The sequence below is a fragment of the Kogia breviceps genome, chromosome 9 (assembly GCF_026419965.1).
Source record: "Kogia breviceps isolate mKogBre1 chromosome 9, mKogBre1 haplotype 1, whole genome shotgun sequence".
NCBI lineage: Eukaryota > Metazoa > Chordata > Mammalia > Artiodactyla > Physeteridae > Kogia > Kogia breviceps.
In genome coordinates, this window is record NC_081318.1 from 69,558,023 (window position 1) to 69,584,504 (window position 26,482).

At 35.9% G+C, this 26,482-nt stretch overlaps 1 protein-coding gene across 2 annotated transcripts in view; it reads right to left on the bottom strand.

Annotated features, from left to right (window-relative positions):
- Positions 1-26,482, bottom strand: part of ANKMY2 (ankyrin repeat and MYND domain containing 2) — a 33,457-nt gene that overhangs the window by 2,950 nt on the left and 4,025 nt on the right. The window contains exons 2-9 of one of the 2 annotated variants that reach the window (XM_059074974.2): positions 24,428-24,492; positions 19,063-19,201; positions 17,241-17,339; positions 10,829-10,989; positions 6,454-6,668; positions 5,525-5,660; positions 1,247-1,375; positions 97-226 (exon numbers count right to left, since the gene is read on the bottom strand). In XM_059074974.2, the coding sequence (XP_058930957.1) occupies positions 97-226; positions 1,247-1,375; positions 5,525-5,660; positions 6,454-6,668; positions 10,829-10,989; positions 17,241-17,339; positions 19,063-19,201; positions 24,428-24,492 (1,074 nt within the window). Of the gene's footprint in view, positions 1-96; positions 227-1,246; positions 1,376-5,491; positions 5,661-6,453; positions 6,669-10,828; positions 10,990-17,240; positions 17,340-19,062; positions 19,202-24,427; positions 24,493-26,482 lie in introns of both variants that reach the window. The other variant, XM_067042603.1, reaches the window with a different exon arrangement.

Consider the following 26,482-nt stretch of genomic DNA (forward strand, 5'->3'; position numbering starts at 1 on the left):
CTCAGTTCCTATGTGTCCTGTGTTAATATCACTGATCCTTCCTGTCCCCACTGACCAAACAGTATGATCTTGGTTTTTATATTTTTATACACTTACTGTTCTCCTCTTCACTCTTTTCTTTGGCAGCCTCCAACTGTTGCTTCTCATAAATGTCCTTGAGATTCTTACAGATTTTCTTATGTGCAAACCAATGTGTTTTCTGGCAGGTTTGATCGCAATATATTACCTGAAGACAATTGTACATTTATTTTCAAGAGGTGTAATTGCATAATTTTTCAATTATGACATTCAATCAAGTATTGTGCTGTAAAAACGTTAACTTTTCTATGCTTTATTTTAAAGCACCTCCTGCTGGTCCAAGGAGGATGAGAAACACATGGAACACAAGTGCCCCAGCCAACCCCAGACATGAGAGAAAAAATAAATGATTGTTGTTTTCAGTAAAATATTTTACAGTGTTTTTACATGTGGCAATAGTTAATCAATATAGATGGTCACATTTAATTCTCACAACTCTAGCCCGATTTCACACATAAGGAAACTGAGGCTCAGAGAAGTAAGTAATTAAAGGAAATGAAACTGGAGAAGTAGGTTATAGCAGAATATGATAGGTTACAGAAGAATATGCTGAAGAATTTCAACCTTAAAAAACAAGAGGAAATTAACATAATCTATAGGATATAGATGCATGCATGTGGGTGACATTTGTATGTGAGAAGAACCCATTCAGCTATGCCCTTTATAAAGATAATTCTGACAGAAGTGGGTAGTAATCCAGAAAGCTTAAAGATTGGTGACAGAAGGGAGTTGTAGTTTTACAAGGAAGAGTTGATGAAGAGATTGTAGTTAAAGTCAACATCAGAAGATTTAAGGCTGCATATTTAGAATTGTTCCATTGTAGGTTCTCATATCTGCACCAGTCTCAGTCCCCTATGGATAATTTTTCTCTTGTTTTCTCATAGTGATTCATTCATTCATATCCTTTCCTTTTTGGGGGTAGTCAGCATAGAAGCTGGGCAGCCTGGGAGTTTGACAGAAGGTAGAGAGGGCACAGAACTACATTTATCCTGTAGTTCTCTTCCAAAATTATTTTAAAATATTAGATGCAATACTTTATATCTAATGGATTAGAATTTATTAGAAAACAGATGTCAACTATTATATTTACAGAATATTAAAACTCAATTATCCATTTGGATGAAATTTAAACCAGATGTCAATGAACTTAAAAGAACTTCATTCTTACCATTTTGCACACTGAGCATCTTTTACTTGCTCCTTTTTCTCCACAGGTAGTGCAAAATTCAACATCCACAAAACCCACCTGACCAGTGATGGCTTGGGTAAGTACAGAGAATGCAGTGGGATCAGAACCCTACAGTGGGTTAGAAGAGGAGGAACAAAACCTCTGAAATCACCATTGAACGACTACAGAGAAGACACGTCAAGAACAAGAGACAAAATTAATAAGGTGAGAGACTGCACAGACTGTGACAAAATGATAAATGCCTTTCTGAGTACACCTTTTTCTATACAAAGTACACGGCAGGTAAGTCATGGATCCAAATATTCAGAGAGAAAAAAATTGGCCCTATTCTAGAATAAAAGTATTTTTTCAATTAGGATTATTCAGTAAGCATGCAAAGATTTCAGATATATGACAATGAGCTCAGAGTGGAATTTACTATTGAGAATTAAGACAATATACATATTTTGAGGGACAATTTATAGGGTACATCACAAATGTTTATCTTAATTCTTAAAAGTTTAGTGCAATTTAACTGTTTTAAAGACTTTAAACTATTTACTTGATGCTGGTCTGCAATTCTAATAGTTCAAAATTATCACCTTTATTACTGGAATGTTCCAAACTCTTAAAATTAAAAAGACATAGATGTGATTGCATTAGGGTATTAAGGAAAACCAAAAATATGAAAATTATCATATGGCTACTGAAAATCAGAAAGGCTTGCTAAAGAGGATTTATGAAATTTTTTTACATGGGAAATTATAAGGGCAAATATTTATCTGCCTGGGATAATGCTATTAAGACCTATTTGAATGTTTATCTGCCTAGCATAATACTATTAAGACCTATTTAGAGCAATTACAGGGTATCGAGCTGCCTTACCTACTCAAAACAGTTCTTGTTTCTGAGTTTTTCAAATTTGCTTCTTTATTCCCAACTAAATTTTTGCCAATTTTCATAATTTAAATTTGCATTTGCCTTTTCTTCCTAAGTTTATTTGTTTTAATATTATCTTATCAATTGTACACAACAGAGCTTTACAAATACCGCCTTGGAACATTGTTTTACCCTGTACTCATTTTGAAAACCGCCTTACTCCTGAAAACAAATGATGACTGAGTTTCCTTTCACATTCAAGGGCTGAGAATTCTCTTTTGGAATGAAGATAGTATAACAGTGAGAAAAAAATAGTGAAATAAAACCTCAGATACTAGATATAAGTTAAAAATTTCATAAGGAATGAATGTATATGGCAGTTGTGCTCATAAGAGAACTTGTTAAAAATTCAGATTGATCTATACTTTCTAAATTAGAATCTCTAAGTATGTGGTCCATGCACCTGCATTATTACAGGTAATTCTGAAACATACTAAAAGTTTGAGAATTACTGGTACTTAAGTGTTATAATGAACACTTATTAATCTATAAAATTATTCTGCCTCAAAAGTAGAGTATTTGATCAGACAGCAGTCTGGCCCACAGAGTATGATATATTCAACAGATTTTACAACAATTACATGTTTGTTTGTTTTTTTTAAAAGTGACTGAGACATGTTCAATATCTCCCCCACAATAGGACTTTTGTGGGAGTCAGAAAACAATGACATTCTCACAGATGTAACCGGAGGTAAAACTAAAGGATTTTTTGCTAGAACTATGGCTGTTCACGTGAACTATTGCTTCAGAAAAAAACTGACGGTACAGTAGAGTAACCACATGAAATCTTTCTTGTCACAGTTGAATGACAAGAATTCTTTCTTGCTGTGCAAAATTTTGTCATCTACTTTGTTAAATAAGAATCTGTTTAGGCACCAGAGCTCCGCCTTTAGAAGATATTCAGCCTAAAAATGAACAGGATGCTTTATTCAATGTATCCTATAAAATCAGAGACATTAGCTAGCCTTCCAAATGTTAAAATACACACTGTCAATTGAGAAAGCAAAATATCTTTAACAGTATCATCTGTTACAATGATGGAGCAGCATTTCTTAAGTGTAGCCATGCCTCACACTTCCTGCTGAATTCTGTCACAGGTGGAAGCCAGAGTTCCACAGTAGGCTGAGGGAATCAAAACCCTTCCATGAGGGCCCAGGCATCAGCACTGTCAGAAAGTACCACAGGGGACCCTCGTGGCAGCCAGCCGTGAGAACCACCATGTCACGGGACAAGCTTAACACTGCTTCAGAGGCTTTTGAACTTGCAGGATACCGGAAGCCATTAGGCAGTAAACAGTGGCTATCTGGGACACTCACAACCACAAGCATTGCAGGTAAATAAAGTTTTCCGGAGAGCAGAATATGTAACTATTAAAGAACAAAAATTTTTAAAGAGAGAAATTTTTCTAAGTTGCATTAAATAAATACTATCTTTTTATTGATGGCTCAGATCACTAGTATAAATATCAATCATACACCATACACTCTAACTACATTATTTTATGATACAGGGTTAAAATGGATTGTTGAGCCTTACATTGACCTGCTGTGACTTTCTAAAAAATACTTGAGGCTGCTATTTTCAGTTTTTCTGTTTTCTCCCTTGAAGTACAATGTCAGCTACACTTGTTAGTGCTGGAAATATCCCACAGCAGCCACTATTAATTGCTTCTCTGATAGCCATTCTCCCAACTCCTTACTAACAGAAACATAATTTTGTCAGAGCAGCAGTGTTTAGACCAGCTAAAAGCATATCCCCAGAATACCCATTTCTCCAGAATACTCACTTCCACCTGTGCCACCAGGAGCACAGGTCAGCATGGGTTTCAGGGAGAGCTTATGTTTTCCAGCTACAGACCAATTTCCTTTTCTTGTCTGCCTAGGATAGGAATGTGAGCTTGGAGGAAGAGCATGAGATGCCTTGCAACTCTGAGGTCATAAGCATGTATATGATAATCTGTATGGCTAAAGAATATTGGGTGGAAAAATAGGAAAGTATTTGGGACCCCAGTCCATTTCTGAGCTACTGTGCCAGATCTGGTCTGCCTACCTTTGGGCTTCTGAATATATGAGAATAAATAAACCCTTATCTATTTAATTCATAGTTGGCTGGAGTTTGATATGCATAGCCAAAACACATTCATAATTGATACACCACCCTCATAATTTGCTAACTTTAATCTTCCAAAAGCTTAAACACCAAATAGCCAAGCATATTAAAGAGCAAGGGGAAAGAATCTCTATGTGAAATCATGGAGAGCTCTCAGGAATAAATCAGTGCATGAACTTCATGAGATCATCTTGTCTGCTTAGGTCTTTCTTCTTCCATGGCTCTGAGTCGGTTAAGTCAATGTATAAAGGAGCACCTGGAACCCATTTTCAGTCCAGATTTTTCAGACTGAGAATGATATAACAGCCTAGAGAAGGCAGAGAAGAAGAACCAACATTGCCAGATGGAGGGAGGAAACCAGGGATGGGCGTAGTGTCAAGATCAGTTTCTTGCCTAATAGACAAAGGCTGATAAAGGATTTGATTGAAATGCGTAAAAGCATAACTGGTGTGGATAAGGTAAACTGAAACCTATTCAAAATAGGGAAGGCAGGGAGTGTCTTTCATACTACTTAAATAAATATATGACAAAAGGGCAGTAAATAATTTAAAGAATAGATAATAAAGTTAAAATTTACTTCCCATAACTGGCAAGTATAAATAGATTTTTTTTTAACGTATGGAAAATTTATAAAATCAGAGGCATTAAGGTAGAACATAAGAAGCTGGGACATCCTTTGAGATTGTTTAGCAGGACACAATGAGCCTTCTCATGACTTATCCTCTCACATCCCCTGACAGGAAGCCATCAACGCAGACATTCAATTCCTACTTTCATCTAGTATGGGATTTTGTACTGGTTTTTCACACACTACACCTGAACAAGTGTGGATCTGTATTACATAGTGGATGTGTACCCACTGTTAAGGTTTCACAGAGATATTAAAAATATAAGTATCAAAAAAAATAAAAACAAAACAAAACAAAAATAAATAAATAAAAATATAAGTATCCACTGTAACAATCTATATTCTGACATAAGGATATACTGTTTATTAAACCATGAACCATATAAATGGAAGAAGAGGATTGAGAGGGGAAATGGATAAACAGAAACAGTGTTAACAGACAAACCTATCTCCATGTTTGCTTCTGAAATTTTTCTAAAATAAAAAAGAATTAAGTCTTTATTAAATAAATAAATAATGCTAAAGAGAACATGACTTTAATTGTACAAAATATGGCAATTAGGTCTTACTGATAGAGTTAACTTAGTTGCGGAGAGCCTTACAATTTCAACAGGAGCAATGCTTCGCACCAGCTGCTGGAGGAGTGTAGCTTCACAGTAAGGAAATTTTCTGATACTTTCTCTAATGATCTTTTCTTGATATATTGGAAAGCCATCAGAAGGTCGGCCTTTTAACAAGCTGAAAGATATTTTTTAAAAAGTAACTAGAGTTACTTTTTAAAGGAGTTGAATTACTAAGCATTTCCTCCCAGGTGAACCCATGAACTTTGAGTAGTTTCTTCTTTGCTGCATAAGATTTTCATTGGGTCTTCACATCATGAGGATAGACTCAATTCAAATTGCTCCTCTACCTGCACATTAGGCTAGGCCTTGTCAGGTTTAGGGGCTCAGAGATGTATTTATAAAAGTAACCCCTGACATAAAACATACTAAACACTGTTATCAGATTAGCTAGTTACTTATTACTATGTCAGTTATTTGTACAAAGAATGAAAACTCTCATTGAGTCACACCCTTCTGACTTAGTTCTCTTTTCTTAGTAAAACTATCAGAGAATTTGACCCCCAGGGGTCAGAGAACAAGGGTAACACATAGCTCTCCCGGGTACAGAAACAGAGATACATTGAGCGCCACTGTGAATCCAAAGCAGCAATTATGGCATAAGCACACCTATCCTCAAATTTGGACTTGGGCTACTTTCTAGCTGTATGATTTTACACATGATATTTAACCTCTCCAAACTTCAGATATCTCACCTATAACTGGGGATAACAAAAGCACTGTTGTAAAGAGTATAGAATGGAATAATCAATTTAGTTATGAGTGCCCCTTGTTTCTTACAGATGAAATGTGATCTCAACATTAACACCTGCTGCTAAAATGTTTAATTTTTAAATCCATAATGAGATTTCATATAATGAAACATTATCCATTTGAGTGTACTGTATACATGACATGGGAAAAAACAGTACCTTTTGATCAGAGTGTCCAATTTATTCTCTCCATCTTTTAAGAAGTTAATACATTTCTGAAAGATACAGCTGATGTAATGCATTTTCATAGCCAGTACTTCATTCATGTCTCTTTGCTTCATACATTTCTCACAAATCAAATCCATCACCTTGTAGCATTTATTCAGAGCTGCTTCTTCTGCCAGCAGAGGATTCTCATTTATAAGCATCACAATCTAGAAGAAATCCCAGTGAGCTTAGAAATTCCTTGAGAGATTTTCCATGTACAAATTAGGTAGTCAGTTTTGATTACCAAATAAAGTCTTCTTATGGTCACATATTTACTGTGTTAATTTAAATTAGAATGCAAATTGCCACTGATCAAGTTGTAAAACTAATACAGAAGGACCCTGACATTATGGAATCTCTTGAATTCTGTGTATCAGTTATCATCGACTGATTTGCCATCCAGCTAAACTAGGGTGTTAAATGGCCAGTAGGAATCATGGTTTCCCTATCTCTGTTAAAAGCACTTTCACTAAAGATAAGCATGGCATATTTGTACACCTTTTATATATAGAATCAACTAACAGAGCAATCACTACTTTTAGTTAACATTATTGAGTGTTAGGATTTCATGGGTAGGAAAACCACAATTCTCATTCATTCGTGTTAATTATAAGGAAATGAAGATTTTTACTGACAGAAATCTAAAAATAAAAGGTATATTTCTTATTGATTGACTACATTTCTCTTTGGAAATTTTCCTAATATGCTTCTAATCACCAATGTGAATAGGTCAAAGAGGAAAGCAAAAATAGCTTTAAAAAGGGATTCTAAGAGAGTTATCCAATCTGATGCATTATGAGTCCCACACTTCCCATATATGCCCAGATGAGGCCCAAATTTAGTGTAATAAGGAGTATTTTTTTTTTCTTTCCTGGTTGTGGTAGGCTTTCATAGGACAGCTGTAAAAATCCATAATGAGATACAGTAATGTAAACCTGTGTGTAACATAGGCACAGTTGTATTCTCAGAGCAGAAGTTCATTCAGTATTTGTTAACTTACGTGTTACAGCTAAATACCTGTCCCAGGTAATCATAGGAAGCAACGGGTAGCAGATTTCATGAATTAGATCCTTTTCTTTAGACATGAAGATAATTTGTTAACTTAAGTAAAACCCATGCTGAGCCTCCTACTTGAAAATTTAACATATATTAAATGTTCTTGTTAAATTAAGATTTTTTACTTATTTTTGACACTACTAAATTGATATCTAACCTAGTATTTTACTTAAAATATAGCACTCAATAACAAGTTATTAGACTTCATGAAATAAGTATAATCAGAAACCTGGTAACAACAAGTTTGCTGACAACTTTCCCTACCATAATATATATCATTAATTACCTGTTTATATTTCTGCTGTCAACTGCAATCAATTGAAACCGTTTGCTCAATATTTTGTGTACAGCAGTTGTAATCAAAGGATAGGATCTAAACTTACATGTAAGAATTCTTTAAAAAATCCCAAATAGAACCCAGATTAATGATTAATTTTTTTTTGTTTAAGACATTAGACTTTACTTATTTTATAATATACAGCAGTACATACAATAAAAAATGATATATACCCACAGCTCAACAGTGAGCACATGGAAGCATTTACATAGCTGCACACAAAATAATAATATTTGAATTAGTTTCCTTCCTTTAATCTCTGCAGCATTATAAAATAATATATTTATTATAAAGGGAATCATTAATTACTGAAGAGGAATAAATAAATTCTGGGCTTAAAAATCATGTTAATAATCAAAAGATAGGATCACTTGCACACATCTGTTTCCTAATCACTTAGAGACTCTGCTAAACTCTATTGTCATTTTTCCTGTGACTCTGTTTTTCTCCATTAAAATGTCTGTATTCTGGGCATTAGCACAATTCCCCAAGTCCCTGTTGAAAGCAAACATTCTTATTGCTATAGCAGCCACTTAACCTCCAGGCAAATGTATCTGTGTTAGGTACAATGCAGCAAAAAGGTGCACTGTTGGATCTAGTGTTGTACTGTGCTTATTTTAAAAGGTCTTTGATTTGGTAGAGTGGCTATTAGTTACGTTTTTATAATAAGCCCTATGAAGACCTGTGCCAGCTTTCTGAAAAGGGGTAAAGCAATGAAAATGGGCCACCACAAAAGCAACTGGGCAGCTTTTATCTAAAGTGTGGATAAAAGAAAGGTTTTCAAGTGAATAGACTATTTATACCTACAAAAAGCAAGGTGTGGTCTGAAGGAAGGTACTATAATCATAGAAGAGTGTCTCTTATAAGACCAAGTGCTCTAAAAAATATAATGTAGGCTATTTTAGCTTATATACCTTTACAATTTGTCTGTATAAATATACCCCTAATCAAATTTACTCAAAATATGTAAAGATAACTTTACATATAGATAGAATAAAGATAACTGGAGGTACAATAATTCTTTGGATATTTAACCCTGAGAAACTAGGTTCTGTGCAAACATCAAAAATTACTCCATAAAAATAAAATTACTCCATAGACTCAATTATCACAATAATTGAGATTACTGCAATCTCAAAGCGTGGACACAGATATAAGACACAGTGAATCAGATACATACAGGAAACTTCTTCAAATCAATCAAACCTAGAATATTCTATAATGCTCAGGCTAGAGGGGGAATGACAAGGGCCTTGTAAAACCACACATGTTCTCTACATTGAGAAATACTGTATCCCTGGGAAAAATCCTGTCTTCCCACTCCAGCTCGTTCCACTCCTAATAGAAGAAGTGCCATGAAGAGGGAGTCACTGTTTACAGGAGTTCTCTCTTTCCTGTGTGTGCTGGGAGGGAAAGAAAGACTGAAACAGAAGAGGCTAAATATTTTTTAGAGGTTAAATTCTAAGTCCTATAAAATCACCACTAGAAACACCAATACCTGATTCATGACTGAATTTCCTTTTTGCCCGATTAGGGTCCTAAGTGTTGCCTCTAGTGGTTCTTTCAGAAGTGTTGCCTCTAGTAGTTCTTTCAGAATGTTAAGTAAAACATGTGAGTTTTGAAAAATTAAAACAGAATGGATACCACTTGTCTGTTGTATGGGAAAGGATCTGCTAGTCTGTCATCTCTCTAGATGGTCCAGGAAATTAATTTGGGTGAAGGGCCACATGAAAGGTATTTTTTGATTTGTTTGTTCCTTGAGCTTCAAAGACCATATGCAAAGGGATGTAGCAATAAAGTAATAAGATTATACACAATTTGGAACTTGAGTGTTAGTTTTCAATAGTTACTTTATGAGAGCTGTCCACTTATTTTAATGACAATCAGTATATTCCAGATTCTTTTGAAACAGACAAAGGAAATCTATTTCACTACATTAACACTTTATATTAAGGGAAAACTTCAATTTTTGACCCAACATACTGTCTTGCTCACCAAACAGCTCTGAATTACTACCAAATCTATACATTATGAATGAAAACATATGGTAGACACTGAAGTCTGAAAAAGGACAGCATCATTGTAGCACACATGAAGTTTTATGTGATGACTCACTGAAAAAATAATACTCATTTGGGTCAATTTAAAAAAAAAACAATCAGTTTATAAACAAAAAGGTCATATATAAAACATGAAGAAAATAGCAGTGGAAATAGTTCACAATAGTCCTTGAAGTTTCCCAGTTAAGCCATTTGAACTTCCGGGTTGGTCTACTAAGTTTGAAAATCTGTGTGATTTGACTATTTACTAGAAGAAGTGTATCACTTAAATGCATCAAATACCTACTTGCATGAAAAAAAAAAGTGTTCATTATTACATTTCAGAACATTTCCTGGAAGGATAATTAGCGTAGTAGATGCTGTTGGTTCCCCACCCGGATTCTCTTTACCAGGCCTGTGTACCAGGTCCTTGCTGCTGGATTGTTGGCTGCTGTGGGCTCCGAGCTGCCTCCTTCCTCAGGGAACTTCCTTCATCCAAAGATAGCCACCTCACTTGGCACTATCTGGGAAGCTGTCCTTTCCCTCTGGGGACAGACCTCAGCCAATGACAGACTGACATATGAAAGCCTGGCTCCCTTGCCTCTCTGGAGCCATTAATGGTCCGGAGCTCATTGTGAGATGAGGTGGAAGCTAGGCTTCGGCTGAACCCATCTCTCTGCCGAGCTTTTCCTCTTGCTCTAGTCTGTGTCCCTCACTCTCTTCTAGGTTTCAAATGACAGCACTCCTTCACTGTATCAAGTGAACAAGAGAGCCTATCACAAGCTTTACATCAACAAAAAGCAGCCCAAGACAATTATGATCCTATGTACTAAGAGCCATTTAAATACTGAAGCAATATTTGAATAGAAAGCAAATACAGTAGACGCTACAGTACCTTGACAGGATGAAGATTTGTTGTGGTGATAATTTTGTGCAGTGGGCTTGCCAACTTTGGGGGCAGCCTCGGCTCTTTATCCAGTCCCTGGGGTTTAGTGTAATAATCCAGTTTCTCTCGAGGAAAGAAATTGTTTATTATAGTCACACAATCATGTTGACCTTTTAATAGAAAAATAGAAAACATATAATTTCATTATTTAAAATAAGACATTTTCCTTTTTTTTATTATGTTACTCTGTATTCTGAAGTAAACATGCATCAACATCTTTAATTTGTAGGAAAGGAGAGTAGAGGGGGAGGAGGAGAGGTAAAATGTTCTGGGGAACATCTATAAGCATGCTTTGTGATCAAGAAATAATCTCCTTTTGAAGACACAGAATTCACAATACATAAGAAGATTATGTGGATAACAACAACAAAAAGCAACGTTCAACTTAAAATTGACCCTAAATGTTTAATAAAGGTTGCTTGTAATTTAAATGTCTCTTCTTCCACCCCTATACAAATGATGTTCATTCTTCCCTAATCATATCGGGCTTTCTTTACACAGAATTTAAATTTATTCTGTGTAAAGTTATGAATTATCATTATAATTACTGTTCATATTGTTAAGCTAATCTCTTCCCCTCTTGAATTTGAGAAAAGCTTGGCCTCTTTGTGAACTGAATTAGAGAAAAAGCTTTTGCCCCCATAAGCTTGGGATCCACATGACGGCTCCCCACAGACCCCTGTGCCACTTCTTGAAGCCATCTCCAGAGGTAAAAATTGTTCTAGCAAAGCAAAACCTTCCCTGCCGAAGCTGGCGGCCTCTGTTTTCCGGCTGCCTCCCCCTCCCTGGCTCCAGCTGCACTGCTTCTCTGGAGCAAGAAAGTGGCCACACTGGGCAAGCAGGCCGTGCCTGCAGGGCACGTTGGCAGGTGCAGGCTCTTCCAGAATCTCCGGAGGACAGACTTCTTCCTCCACTCTGCCTGATGAGGGCTGAGAGATCAGCGGTGGAGAGTCCTGGGGAACTGGCCCAGACGCCGGGGCTCCCGGACGGGGTCTACCCTGGGTGGCCATTGTGGCCTCTGCCCACGTGTACACGGTCCAGGGAGCATCTGCTCGATCCTGCCAACAACAGGTGACCTGTGGGGGGATTGCACTGTGGGCCAGGTGGACCCTTGAGGTTGGCCAAGGGCTCAGCCTGCCTGAGAGTTCAAGGAGAACCCAAGAGTGGACCAGCTTCCCGCTGTGTCTCAGCAGAGGACAAAATATCTCCTGGTTTGTTGACCCTGAGACCACAGGTATAGAGAGGTGGCACTTCCCTTCACTGCTCCACGACCCTGTCGGCTTTACCTGACTGCCTAGGAGATGCAGACCCAAGGGGATCCAATCTCGAAAGACTCTGCAATGCCTCCAGCAAGGGGCTTCGTCCGTGGAATGTGTTCTGACAATTACAACCACCCCACAACCAAACCATAACCACAACCACCAAAGAAGAAAACTTAAATTAATCAGATCAACTACAGTATGTAAAGAGACTTGCATGGACCACAGAAAGATTCCATTTTTAAAAGCTAATAGACAAACTGCAAGAGGTAATCCTGGTTACTACTGAGAACTACAATAGTAATGTAGAAGATGAAGGGGATGAAATATCTCAAAACAGAGAAAAACTAGGATATAGAAATCATTATGGAAGAGATGAGAGAGCTGAAAAACAGATCCAGGAAAAAAAAAGAAATGGATGGAGAATTAATAATTAAACAAATGATAAAAGAACACATCCATTATATGAAGAGAAATTTTAGTAGTGATCACAGTATCATTTTTGGTATCTGTTGCTATCCTTAAATGCTGAAACACCAGTTTCTTTTTCTTTTCTTTTTTTAAAACCAGAAATCTCCATTGTATATATCTTGAGGAGAAGTCAAACAGTAACAGGAAATATTAAAAATATGAAGTGTTCTGTTTAGAAAATGATCATTTCTACCTACATAATCTTCAAGAAGAGAGAAAAATGACAATCAAGCAAATATACTACAAGCAGGATGTAAACATGACAGCACCAAAAGTAACACAGATAATGGTGTGCAGGAATTTACAACGGTACATGAAGAAACTAAAGAAGATGCAGACAAATTGCACTGCCTTCTAAAACACATCCAACTTCAATAAATAGATAGAGGTTCCTGTTTAAAAAAAAAAAAAAGGTGCTCTAAAATAGCTTCTAGAGACTTCCCTGATGGTGCAGTGGTTAAGAATCCACCTACCAATGCAGGGGACTCGGGTTCGAGTCCTGGTCTGGGAAGATCCAACATGCCGCGGAGCAACTAAGTGTATGCACCACAGCTACTGAGCCTGTGCCCTAGAGCCCGCGAGCCACAACTACTGAGCACATGTGCCACAACTACTGAAGCCTGCACGCCTAGAACCCGTGCTCCGTAATGAGAGGCCACCACAGTGAGAAGGCTGCGCACCACAATGAAGAGTAGCCCCTGCTCACCACAACTAGAGACAGTCCGTGTGCAGCAACGAAGACCCAACGCAGCCAAAAATAAATAAATAAATAAACAAATAAATAAATTTTAAAAAAATTAAAATAAAAAATAAAATAGCTTCTAAATATCAAAATAGACATAGGACGATTTGAAGGTAAAGCGATCAAAGGAAAATACACACTTAGCTTGTAACTACATCTTCTCATCAGTCCCCCAACTAGTATACTCAGAAAAAGCCTTGTTAGCAGTTGGAAATATTTGTAAATAAAATACTGTATACCTTACAATGACACAGTTGTAGGACTAGAGGTTTCTTAAAATTACACCTTTGTGAGAAGGAAAAAAATAATATTACTTTACTTTTTTCCAACATTAATCTTTCTCATTTTAGGTAGTACTTAGGTAATTTTGATATTTTATTTTTAAAAATCTGCCAATAATTTATATTACAGTGATATACATATATATTTAAAGTTTATCTTTATAAATTTTTACTTAATTTATATTTAAATTTTATAATTGAAACTATTAAATATTTAGTTTTATGAGTTTTTAATTTATGAATTGTGAATACCTACAAATAAAATAGTACTATTAATATAGAAAATAAATGCTGGGTGTGGGGGCTGGGTGGGGACCAGTGCATCATATTTTGTGCCATTATTACTATCACTGGACTTGAGTCTTCTAGAATGAATGGGCTCACTGAGTCAGCCCTCAGCTGGATTAATGAGAACATACACACAACCAGACACACGCTAGTACAATTTTTTACTTTCAAGGATAAACTGAAATTGAAATACAGTTCCAGACTAAGAAATGAAAAGTTGACAAAGAAAAATAAATTACATTCTCACTGACAAAACCAGGATTTAGAAAACTGTGGAGTAACTTCTACATATGATTGAGAGAATAGAACAGTGATATAAGAATCATGAAACTAGCCAACATATGACTTGCATTTCAGAGAAAAAGAGAGTTTTGTTTATGATGGGTTTCAAACAATACACAACCTACGTACCATCTGAGAATGTCCTGTAACCAAAACCTAAATGAGAACAGAGATCTCAAGATGGAGCAAGGAGAAAAGAGAAGAGAGAGTGAAGAACAAGAGCTCTTGGCAGCAGAGATAGTTAATCCCAATGGGTGGAGACAGCACTACGGAGAAATTATACTGTAGATGGTGAGGACTGCTGAAGGAGAAAGAACACACCATGAATGACATTCTAATGACATACTGGCACCAAACATTCTAGATTTTCTCAGGCAAGTCCACAGCTAGTCGTAGCGGTGGAGGAGGAAAGGAAAGGCCTGTTGCCTGACAAGGCAAACACAGACAATGTGGAGAAATAAATGAGTTATAAGGATTTCATCTTGTTGGGGTTGCTAAATGGGCAAATGCAAAACCTTAAGGGTAGGGCACAGGGTATAGTTTTGCTCTTGTTTCTAGATAGTAACTGAGAAATATGGGTTTAACTGGGAGCATTGTGAATAGGAGAGTACGCACTGGTAGAATATAAAAGCATTCTTGATCTTTCAAGTTAATAAAAGGAGAAAGAAAATTTACTCTAACAAGACCAGGCCAATCACATTAAGGAAACACACACACACACACACACACAGCCACATACTGAGTGAGACAGGAGGGGCTTCCATGGTGTACTGGCAAGTGAAGAAAACAAGTTGCAAGGAATATATTTGTATGACCTTATTTTTTTTTTTAATTAATTAATTAATTTATTTTTATTTTGGGCTGTGTTGGGTCTTCATTTCTGTACGAGGGCTTTCTCTAGTTACCACAAGTGGGGGCCACTCTTCATCGCGGTGCGCGGGCCTCTCACTATCGCGGCCTCTTTTGTTGCGGAGCACAGGCTCCAGATGCGCAGGCTCAGTAGTTGTGGCTCACGGGCCCAGTTGCTCCGCAGCATGTGGGATCTTCCCAGACCAGGGCTCGAACCCGTGTCCCCTGCATTACTAGGCAGATTCTCAACCACTGCGCCACCAGGGAAGCCCCGACCTTATTTTTAAAAGATGAAAAAATCTTGTACGTGTGTGAGTACACATGTATACATATTGATCTGCTTGAGGGGAATGAAAGTGGGAGAATGAGCTTTTAATAAGACTAACTATAAGGAAAATGTAATGTCAACTTGAAAGGGTACAATGTAATTTTCTGTCTATGAAATTAGTCTAAATAGATTAAAATGGAATGAAAACATTACCCTTACTTTAGGATGGAACTGTGGACAGGTGTACATTAGATTTTTATTAATGTAGTATTGATAGTATTAAGAAAAAAGAGAAAAAGAAAAGCATTGTATTAATGGTTGAAAGTGCAGGCTCCTCCACTTCCAGCCCTGTGATCTGGGGAAAGTTAATTAACCTCTATCTAAGCTCTATTTTATTACATTGTGGACATAATGAAAACTTGTAGAGTTAAAGAGAACTTCAGATCATCTAATTCCCTGGCTTCTTTGTACATATCAGAAAACTGAGGATTTGGAGGTGAAGGGATTTGCCTGTGATCTTGTAAATAATTAGGAGCAGATATGAACTAAAATATGAGTCTTATGATTCCTAGTTTAGTGTTCTTTTCTTACTAAACTGACACCCTCAAAATTAGCTGAGGGCTGAGGTGGTAGCAACCAGGGAGCCCCTAACTGTGGGAGATAAATATTTCTCAGAAGTTTGCACAGCAAAGCCATGCCTTTTTCAAATCCTCCTGAATTGAAGTAAAATAAAACAAGAATATTTGTTCTCAAAGAGCTGTCATAAAGTGACTCAGTGCCTGTTTTGACTTAATCAACAGTACTTACTATTAATAGTTTTAAGTAATATAATAATAAAATTTAACACCATATACAGTTACTGTCCCCCATATCTGACTAATTCCCACTGTATTTTAGCTTACATGTAATTTCTCTCTTGAAATTCCCTTGGAACAGGAGAGAAGATCCCTCTCTTTGATGTATTTTATGGAACCCTTAAGTCACCCATTGGAATACATTTTCACACAGTCATTGCCTTTACTCTCTTAGTGCCATGAATGCAGGAACACCCTCTGTCTTGTTCACCAAAGCATCTAGAGTGATGCTTGGTCTACAGGTTGTGAATGTTAAGTATCTGTTTAATGAATCATTAGGCCTCACAGAGCTATGTACTACGTTCCCAATAAATCAGACATTTCTATCATTGCTTTTCTATCAGTGGACTCTTCTAACTGCCAACTCATTGGGGCCAAAATACCAAACATCAAATATTCATTCCCACTGTCTTCTAAACCCCCTATATTATATCAAGTAACAGGATTAGCACACCAAGAAATATTGGGCACACGCAATGAATGTTTGTGGTTGATGAGGATGATAATGAAACAGCTGTATATTGTATTATCATTAATACTCCTTCCTAATCATTGTTATAATTATTATAAACAGCAATAACTGATGGCATTTATTGAGAGCTACATGTAAAGCTCTTTAGGTCTATCATCTCATTTAATCCTTTCAATAACCATGTAAACATTTTGCAATGGGGAAACTGAAGATCAGAATCATTACGTAACTTGCTGTTAAGTGGTACAGCCAGAATTTCAACCCAGGATCACTGACTCCACAGTTCCTGTTCTTAAACATTAGGTTAAACTACTTCCTTAGAGGAGTAAAATATTCTCATTCAAGCATTTGACTGCAACAAAAAGGCCTCACCACACTCTGTATTTCAGAGTGGAGATTCAAAATAGCTTGTTCATGTTATCTAAAGAATCATTAGGTGTTTCATTAAGTTAGACAAAACTGTAAACATTTGCTTTTTTAAAAAATAAACATAAAAAAACATGACAGTATTTACACTCTGAGAAGCAAAGTGGTATATTTTTCCATGGGGGAAATTCCGGGTATAAGCTAATGTAAAACTGCCATAAAAACTCACCCACAAAGGCTGCCATCTGAGCTGCTGTTCTTCCTACAGAGTTGACAACGTCTGTCTCGGCACCAGCTTCCAACATCACCCATGTGATGTCTTTATTACCTAGAGTTAAAAAGAAACATATTTGTTAAAATTAAGGACTGCACAATTCAAATATTCCCTTTTAAATAATCTGTACCTTTTTTTTCTGGTTAGTTTTAGGTTTCTATTTTGTGGATATTTTCATTTTTTTCCAAAATAGAAATCATAACTATAGCAAAAAGTAAAATGCTATAGAACCCACATAGAAATTAACCTTATTTTCTAGAAAACACATCAAGTGATACAAAAATGGTATGGAATTGAATATAACTTTTTTTTTCTTAACAAGACAAAGTATGTTTTTCCTATGATAATACTTAGTATTAAAAAAAAAGAAGAATGCTTAGTATAAAGTCAAAACAAAAAATAAAAAACAAAGACAGAAAAAATAAAATTAAAAGTCTCCCCTAATGTCTACTAACTCATCCCATCCTTCACACCTACAGGCCCTGAGATAACTACTGACAGTTGAGGATCTATCTTTTTACACTTTGTCCTTTCTACACATTCATAGTGATTCTATTTGTGTTCTTTCACTAAAGGAATCATTACAGATAATCTGCTATTATAAACTATACTCAGTGTACAGCATTTCCCATTACTTTTTGCAAGCTTGAACTATGATTTCCTTAGGAACAGTTCCTGGAAAACACTGTAGGATCAAAGGTTATGCATATTTTAAATGCATTTTACCAGGCTGCCTTCCAGCAAGGTTGGGCTGATGTACACTCCCCAAAACAGTGCACAAAAGTTCCTGTCCCAAGACTGGGCATAATCATTCCTCCTTAACCTTTGCCAACATGTTTAAGTGAAAGGCTATCATTTGTTGTTCTAATCTGCAGATCTTTGAGAGCGTTTTAAGCTTATTAGCCAGTTGTATTTCTTTTGTTCTCTGTTCAATTCTCTGTCTAATTTTCTACTGTAGTATTTGTTGTTTTCTAACTGATTTATAAGCACTCTTCATATATAATGATATAAACCTTTTAGAAATAGTATTAACTATTTTCTTTAATTTTTTAATTTATATTTTAACTCTATGTACGGTATTTTCTATATATGGAAATGTTTTAAGATTTTATGTAATCAAATTAGGCAGTGTTGCTCTTTTTGAATTCTATATTTTATACTATGCTTAGAAATGCTTTTTTCCCCCCAGGATTATAAAAATACAGATTACTGCTTTTAAAGCATGGTAATATTAAGTTACATATTTATTTTCTCAACAAACTGTAACAAGGACAGATAATTCCACTTAATTTTAGATATTTCTCAATTGTCTTTATTCAGCAAATTATAAGCAACATGAATCAGGGTAAGTTTCTAAATGGATCATCATACTTAGTACTTAAATTGTCACTGAAGCAAATAGCCCTATCATAGCAGGTATTCTCTCAAGAGAACAACAAAGAAGCTTTCATATTACTTCAAAATATAAAACTATAGAACAGCAAAGGAACTAAATTATAAGAATAATAAATCTAGCTCCACAACTCTAAACAAAATATATTGTCAATACAAAGAATCAAGTGATTTAAATAACTAAAGAAACACCACCAAATAAACTATATAACATATTTCATACATTACAGCTTTTCAAAACCAATTCCCACCATATCTTTCCACAAGACATGATCTTAAAATTACTATAACAAAAATGTGCTTAATTTAAAAATGTACATATACTTATAACAAATTTGTATAGGTGACTATTATTGGTATATTAGAATAAATGCTAAAACTTCACCAGAAAGTGCAGCAAACATGAGGGCTGTGTATCCATGTTCATGTTGATGACAATTTACATCAGCTCCATGTCGTAAAAGTAATTTGCACATATCAAGTTTTCCTTTATATGCAGCATGCATTAGAGGAGTCATTCCATTCTTTAACAGAAAGGGAAAAAAATTATTAAGTTTACGTATTTACCTTTCCCCCTGCCTATGAACAATTCCTGCAATTAAATTAAAACACAAAATAAAATGAATTAATAAAATCATCTTTATAATCTGCATTTTTATACTCAATTCCCCACTTGGATCTTCCATAAACTGCTAAAGAAAAAAGATGGTTTTATTACCTGAGGTTTTCTACAGATTAGCAAACAGATTCAGAGAAGAATTGCTCAACTTCACATGACTAGTAAAATGGCCAGGGCAAGGACCAAAACTTAAATTTATCAGGGCTCTCATCTCTACTACACATACTTAGCTCCTGGGGAAACAAATGAACAAGCACATACAAATGCGTTAAAAAAAAGAATAGAAGAGAAAAAAGTAAGGAAAAACCTTAAAACAAATAGAATGCTTATCAAGGGGAAAGTTGAATATGGTATATCCATAGCATAGAATAGTATGATGTTACTAATTGAATACATTTGTATCTATTGAATTGAAAAAATTTCCATGAATTACTGCCAATGAGAAAAACAAGATGTGGGAAATGTATATTAGAGTGTTCTCATTTTTAAAAAATGATCCTTAAAATCACATTTATATTTTGATCATATATATGATTTGGTTATATATATGATTATATGAATATGGAGAAATGATTGGTAGTGTTTATACCAGGCTACACTGTTTAGTCTCCATATGTTTTGTCCATATCCAATGAAACATCCAACTTTATATGTTAAGTACCTAATACTATTTTGTGGATAAATAAATGAGATGTTCCCTGTAAGTAAATCTTCTCAAAATCCAGGAGAGACTCTCTGAGTGCTGGAATTTCAGAGTTACTCTGGATGAAAACTTTCTAAAACATATAATCTCTTTTTTTAGCAAATCTTAGAATACTAACATAATTTGAATTGTTCTTGATGATTCTAGACTATTATAATGAACATCGTCATCAATATTATCAGAGTCTTGTTGATGTGAAAATCATAGGAAGGTTGTACAAGAGGCAACTTAGTAGGAGTAGTCAATGTTTCCTGAGAGGAGTAATGGGAAAATGATAAGGAGATTAAAACTTTAGTAGTTTTAAAAACTTTAAATATGATGATCCTAAAAATAAAGTTTCTCTCCCGTAATTTTTAAATCAAAGAATTCATCAATATTAGTCTACTAAGTTACAACTCTATATCATTAAATGCAGCATTCATTCATTCAGCAAATATTTATTGAGTGCCTAGGATATGTCAGACACAGATCTATGCACTGTGGGTAGCAATGAGCAAATTCCATGCCCCTAAAGTCTAAGTCCCTGGCACTAAATTTTAGTAGGGATGACAAGGCAGATGGTGATAATAAATGCTATAGGGAAACAGCATCGAGTAAGGGGGAGAGGGAATGGCAGAAGGTAAGAGGATATCGTTATTTTTAAAAGGACAGTCAAAGAATGTCCCTCTGAGCAGGTGGCATTTGAACAAAGCCCTGGAGGGAGCAAAGGACGTAAATAACTAGAGGAAGAATGCTCCAGTAAAGAGAATGCAAGTGTAAAGCTCTTTGGGGGAGAGGAGGATTGGGTTCAAGGAATACCAAGGAGGCCAAATCTGTGTGCAGCTCACTCATAGAAGCTCCAGGAACCTCCCTGTCTTGAATTTGGTGCTCCTAGGTTTAAACATTAAGTATAGGAGTGTGTCTCATGTTTTAACATTAAGTAGGATGCCAATGCTTGTGGAAGGTTTCTGCAAACTTATTCAAGTTACAGAAAAGCCATTCTATCTTAAGTTGTTAAAAGAGTTTTTACCCTCAGTAGTTAAATATTATCAAATGCATTATATCTATTGACATGATCATATTTCTCTTTTATTCTGTAATATTGTGAATTACATTGAAAGATTTTCTAAACAGAACCATCCTATCATTCTTGGAGAAACCTGACTTGGTTAAGTCTTATTATTCTTTTGATACACCACTGGATCAAGATGCTAATATTTTATATAGTGTTTTTGCATCTGTATTTACAAAGTGAATTGAGCCCATAGTTTGCTTGGGCTTCTTCCTATTTTGGCATCAGCATTATGCTAACTTTATCAAATGAGTTAGGCATCTTCCCATCTTTTTATAAACTAATGGTACAATCTGTGTAAAATGAGAATTAAATGGTCCTTGAATGTTTTGTAGAGCTTACTCAGGTGTGCAGCTTTAGAAGGTAGTTGGCACTTAAATACATTCATACAAATCTTCCTTAATTATCCCAGTTTTTCTGTTTCTATATGAGATAAATACATTCATTTTTATTTTTCTAAAAAATCACTACTTTCATATGGGTTTTCAAATGAATTGGCTTTAAAAAGTCATGACAATTCCTCTTATAATTGCAGTTATGCTCTCACTTCCTTGGTGTTTATTATTTTCTTGCTTATACTTTCCAAATTGTGTCATTTTTGGGGTCTTAAATTGATAACTTTGTTTTATCTTTTCTTTTTTAACAGCTTCATTGTGATATAATTTACTCATTTAACGTCACAGTTAAATAGTTTTCCGTATTTTCAGAGTTGTGCAACCATCACCACAATCAATCTTAGAATATTTTTGTCAAAACCAAAAGCAATACCATACCCATTGGCAGTCATTCTCATTACCCCTCCCCATCCCATTACCCAGCCTTAGGCAACCACTAATCTACTTTCTGTGTCTATGAACTTGCCCATTTCGGACATCTCCTATACACGAAATCATACAATATTAGTCTTGTTTGATTGGCTTCTTTCACTTGGCAGAATGTTTTTGAAATTCACCCATGTTGTAGCATGCACCAGGACTTCATTCCTTTTTGTGATTGAATAATATTCTGTTGCATGGATATACTACACTGTGTTTATCCACTTATCAGTTGATGGATGTTTGGACTGTTTCCACATTTGGCTGTTATGAATAATGCTGCTATAAAGATTCATATTCAAGTTTTAGTATTGTCATATGTTTTATTTTTCTCAGTTACATACCTAGGATTGCTGGGTTATATGGTAACTCTGTGTTTAATCATCTGAGGAATTGTCAACCCATTTTAAAGAGCAGCTGTACCATTTTATATTCCCACCAGCAAAGCACAAGGGTTCTAGCTTCTCCACATCCTCACTAATACTTGTTATTATCTCTCTATATATTTTTATTATCGCCATCCTAGTGGGTGTAAAGTGGCCTCTCATTGTGGTTTTGATTTGCATTTCCCTGGCAGCTAATTTTGAGCCTTTTTTATTCATATGTCTTCTTTGGAAGAAGAAGATCCTTTGCCCATTTTTTAATAGGGTTATTTGTCATTTTCATTATTGAGTTGTACAAGTTCTTAATATGTTCTAGTTACCAGTCCCTTACCAGATATGATTTGTAAAACCATTCTGTGGGTTTTCTTTTTACTTTCTGGATGGTGTGCTTTGAAGCACAAAGGTTTTAATTTTTATTTTTTCTTTATTTTTTTCTTTTGTTGCTTGTGCTTGATGGCTTTAAAAAATTTTTATTTCTATTTTATTTTTCTTAACTCATTTCTTATATTTTCTGAGTATACTTTATTCTTTTAATCTAATTTCATGAGTTGAAAGCTCAGAACAACACAAAGATTTAAAGTACAATAACAAGTGCTACAAAATTTCCTCTGAATATGACTTTGGCCACATGACACAGCTTTTGATAAACAGTAGCTTTTGATAAATATTGTGTTTTCAGTTGTTTATAGTAGGAAATTTCCATTTCTATTTCTTCTTTTACCCAAGAACTATTCAGAATTTTAAAACACATTCAGGTTATATGTTTTATTCTTTGGAACATATTTTTGTTTATTTTCAGTGTTATATTGCATTTGGTAAACTTGTTTAAAGTTAGTTAAAATTTTCCTTTACAAAATAGTATAATACAGGACTTCCCTGGTGGCGCAGTGATTAAGAATCCGCTTGCCAATGCAGGGGACACGGGTTCGAGCCCTGGTCCGGGAAGATCCCACGTGCCGCGGAGCAACTAAGCTCGAGCGCCACAACTACTGAGCCTGCGCTCTAGAGTCCGTGAGCCACAACTACTGAGCCCGAGTGCCGCAACTACTGAAGCTCACGCACCTACAGCCCGTGCTCCGCAACAAGAGAAGCCACCGCGCGATAAGAAGCCTGCACGCCGCAATGAAGAGTAGCCCCGCCCGTTCCTCACAACTAGAGAAAGCCCGCGGGCAGCAACAAAGACCCAACGCAACCAAAAAATAAATAAATAAATTTTTTTTTTTAAAGAAAAAAACTCATTTCTAAAAAAAAAAAAAAGTATATTACATAAACCAATTTTTAACAGTGTTAAATGTAAATGGAGATGTACTATTTCTATCTTATATAAAGTGCATAGACTGTTAGGTTATCCAAATTTTCCATCCCTTGAATACTTTTTTCTACTTAACTTATCATTTTCTAAAAGATGCTATTGTGGTCTTACAAATTTCTCCTTTGAATTATATCTTTTTCTTTACGAACCTCAAAGCTTATAAGATTATTAGTGAAGGTTTAAGGCTGGTATATTCCTGGTGGTTTATCAACTTTCTATAAGAAAGCGTCTTCATTTTTTTTTTGCTTTTTTGCTTTAAACTTTATTTTGGTTAATATTAACTTTACTACCCATGTGTGGGTAAAGGGTTAACAAAACACCTCCTTTGCTGCATGAGAAACTGAAATTCAGTTAATGTTCTAGTACTAGAACTGTCCTGTATAATAGAGTATCTACTAGCCACACATGGCTAATGGCTGCCATACTGGACACAGCTCTGAAGAGAAACTACCATCTCAGAAAGTTATTCTGGATTGCTATTGTTCTAGAGTTTAGGTCAGTTAACCCTCCCGAGAAGTAGAATTGCTGGATCAAAGGTATGTACATTTAAAAATGAGAAATATTCTAAAATTTTCTCCAGAATATGAGGCCAATTTACACCTAATCCAGTAGCATATAAAAGTCCAATGTTTTCCACACTTCACAAGAAATGATATGGAATTGGTTTAACGGTCACTTATTTGATTACCAGTAAAATTAAACATGTTTTTACATCCTTATTTGTCTTTTGCAACCTGTCTGCTGACATTTGCTTTAGAGCTTAGTATAACCTGAGCATAAATGCTAGAAAACAACACTTATTATCAGATTTTATGTATTATCCATTCTCATAGGAAGTAAAACTTTATTAAATGGTTTAAATTTTACCTCATCCAGGCAGTTGACATGAACATTCTTGCTGGCTAACAATGTTCCAGCTTCTTGGACAGTACCTTAAAAAAAAAAAAGAAAGAAAGAAAGTGCAAAGGTTATAAATATTTAGAACAGAAAATCTAACGTCAAGGAAACAGACTTTTTTTTTTTTTTTTTTTTTTTTTGCTGTATGCGGGCCTCTCACTGCTGTGGCCTCTCCCGTTGCGGAGCACAGGCTCCGGACGCGCAGGCCCAGCGGCCACGGCTCACGGGCCTAGGTGCTCCGCGGCATGTGGGATCTTCCCGGACCAGGGCACGAACCCGTGACCCCTGCATCGGCAGGCGGACTCCCAACCACTGCGCCACCAGGGAAGCCCAGGAAACAGACTTTAAAGGGTTATCTGTAAAACTAAGATGAGTCAGGTCAGGTTGCTAAGAAATAAAGCATCAATCGCATACTGTTTATTCCGCTAAGTAATTATCCCAGAGAACAGATTCATATAGACTAAAATAGCTCCATCTTGCTTTTACTTCCACTGGCCTTAGAGTATATTAAATTGGCCACATTTTCCTTTTGACAGTAATACAATAACCACAAAGCATAAGTCTTTTAATACTGAAACAAATCTTAAAGGGCATCTAATCCAAACCACCATCTAAAGCTTAAATTGCAGTCAATGTAATAACAGTTCAAAATACAGTCATTATTTATATACCTTCTCACCACTACGTCCTGTGAATTGATGGCATGCTCCTAATAGAATTCTTGGTTTGGAAATGCTGAGATAAATGTATCTTTTATGCCTGGTACTATATAAAAGTGACATATGGTCAGTATTCAGACTCTCATACTGAAAGCCATCTGATGTAAACCTGAAGGTCAGTCTCTGTAAATTTGTAAATAAGCTGTAATTGGGCCACAACTATCAGGTTTTCCAGCCTTCTGTAAGGAATACTAAGGCATAGTTGCAGGAGAGAATGTTGCTATTATCATCCTTAATAGGAGCCAATCACATGTTCTGCCAAAAAACTTCTGGTGTGACAGGGAACAGGATAATGAAATTGCATGTTCTCAGGGAGAAAGGATGAGATAAGCCTCTCCTCTAAAAGGACATAAAAGAATAGAAGCATCCTCAACTAGGAGTTATTTCTTGTCTTTAAATTTAGAATTATAGTTCAAGAATGTGTTAAACTTTGCAATTCTTCCAGAGCTAAAGGTGGAATGCAGAATCAAGCTTAGCCTGCTTCTTTCTACCCAACCTGCTTCGTAGGCACATGGTCTGAGTGCCCCCCACCAACAGAGGGGAGATAGAGAAATGTCTCCTACATTGATAGAGAAATAGCTCAGCTGGGGAAATGTCAAGTGAGTGATTTACAAGGCCCCGAATTATGACAGCAGCTATTTTGCCACTAGTTCATTTGTCTGATCCCACACTCCACCTGAGGGCAGTTGGCATCACTGGCTGAATGGCTACAGAGGGAGAGGGGAAAGCCTTCAAGCATGCAAGCAAGTTGTGCAGGGAAGCTTATCCATACCTGTGGCTTCTCACCAGAGACTCTCAAACATCTTTGGAAAGGAATTAGAACAAACTCCTGCACACCAATTTCACTTGAGGAAGATGCTTCAGCTGAACCCCATATCCACTGAGGAATAACTGAAGTTATTTTCCATCTGACTGAGAGATGTTTATGCAATAAAGGGAGAATACTGTAGGAATTGTGATCATGCCAAAACCTGCTGTATGTTAGGGAAAGGATGGTGATTGCAATCATAAACATTAGGCTCATATTAGATAACAGGCCATCATTCTATAAAATGTTTAGCCCAGTGGCTAACAATGTATGGTAAATCTGTCCAATCGCAGGGCAATTAAAAAAAAGAAACCCGCCCAGTCATATAGTTAATGGTAACTACGTATTTGAATTTAAATGTCTTTGAACTCTATGCTATAATTATTAGTAGACCTGAATCTTTCTATATACCAGAGGTAGTAGAAACAACATTATGAACTACACAGGACGTTAGAGCAGGATCTTTTAATAGTCCCAAATTGGAAACAACTGGAATGT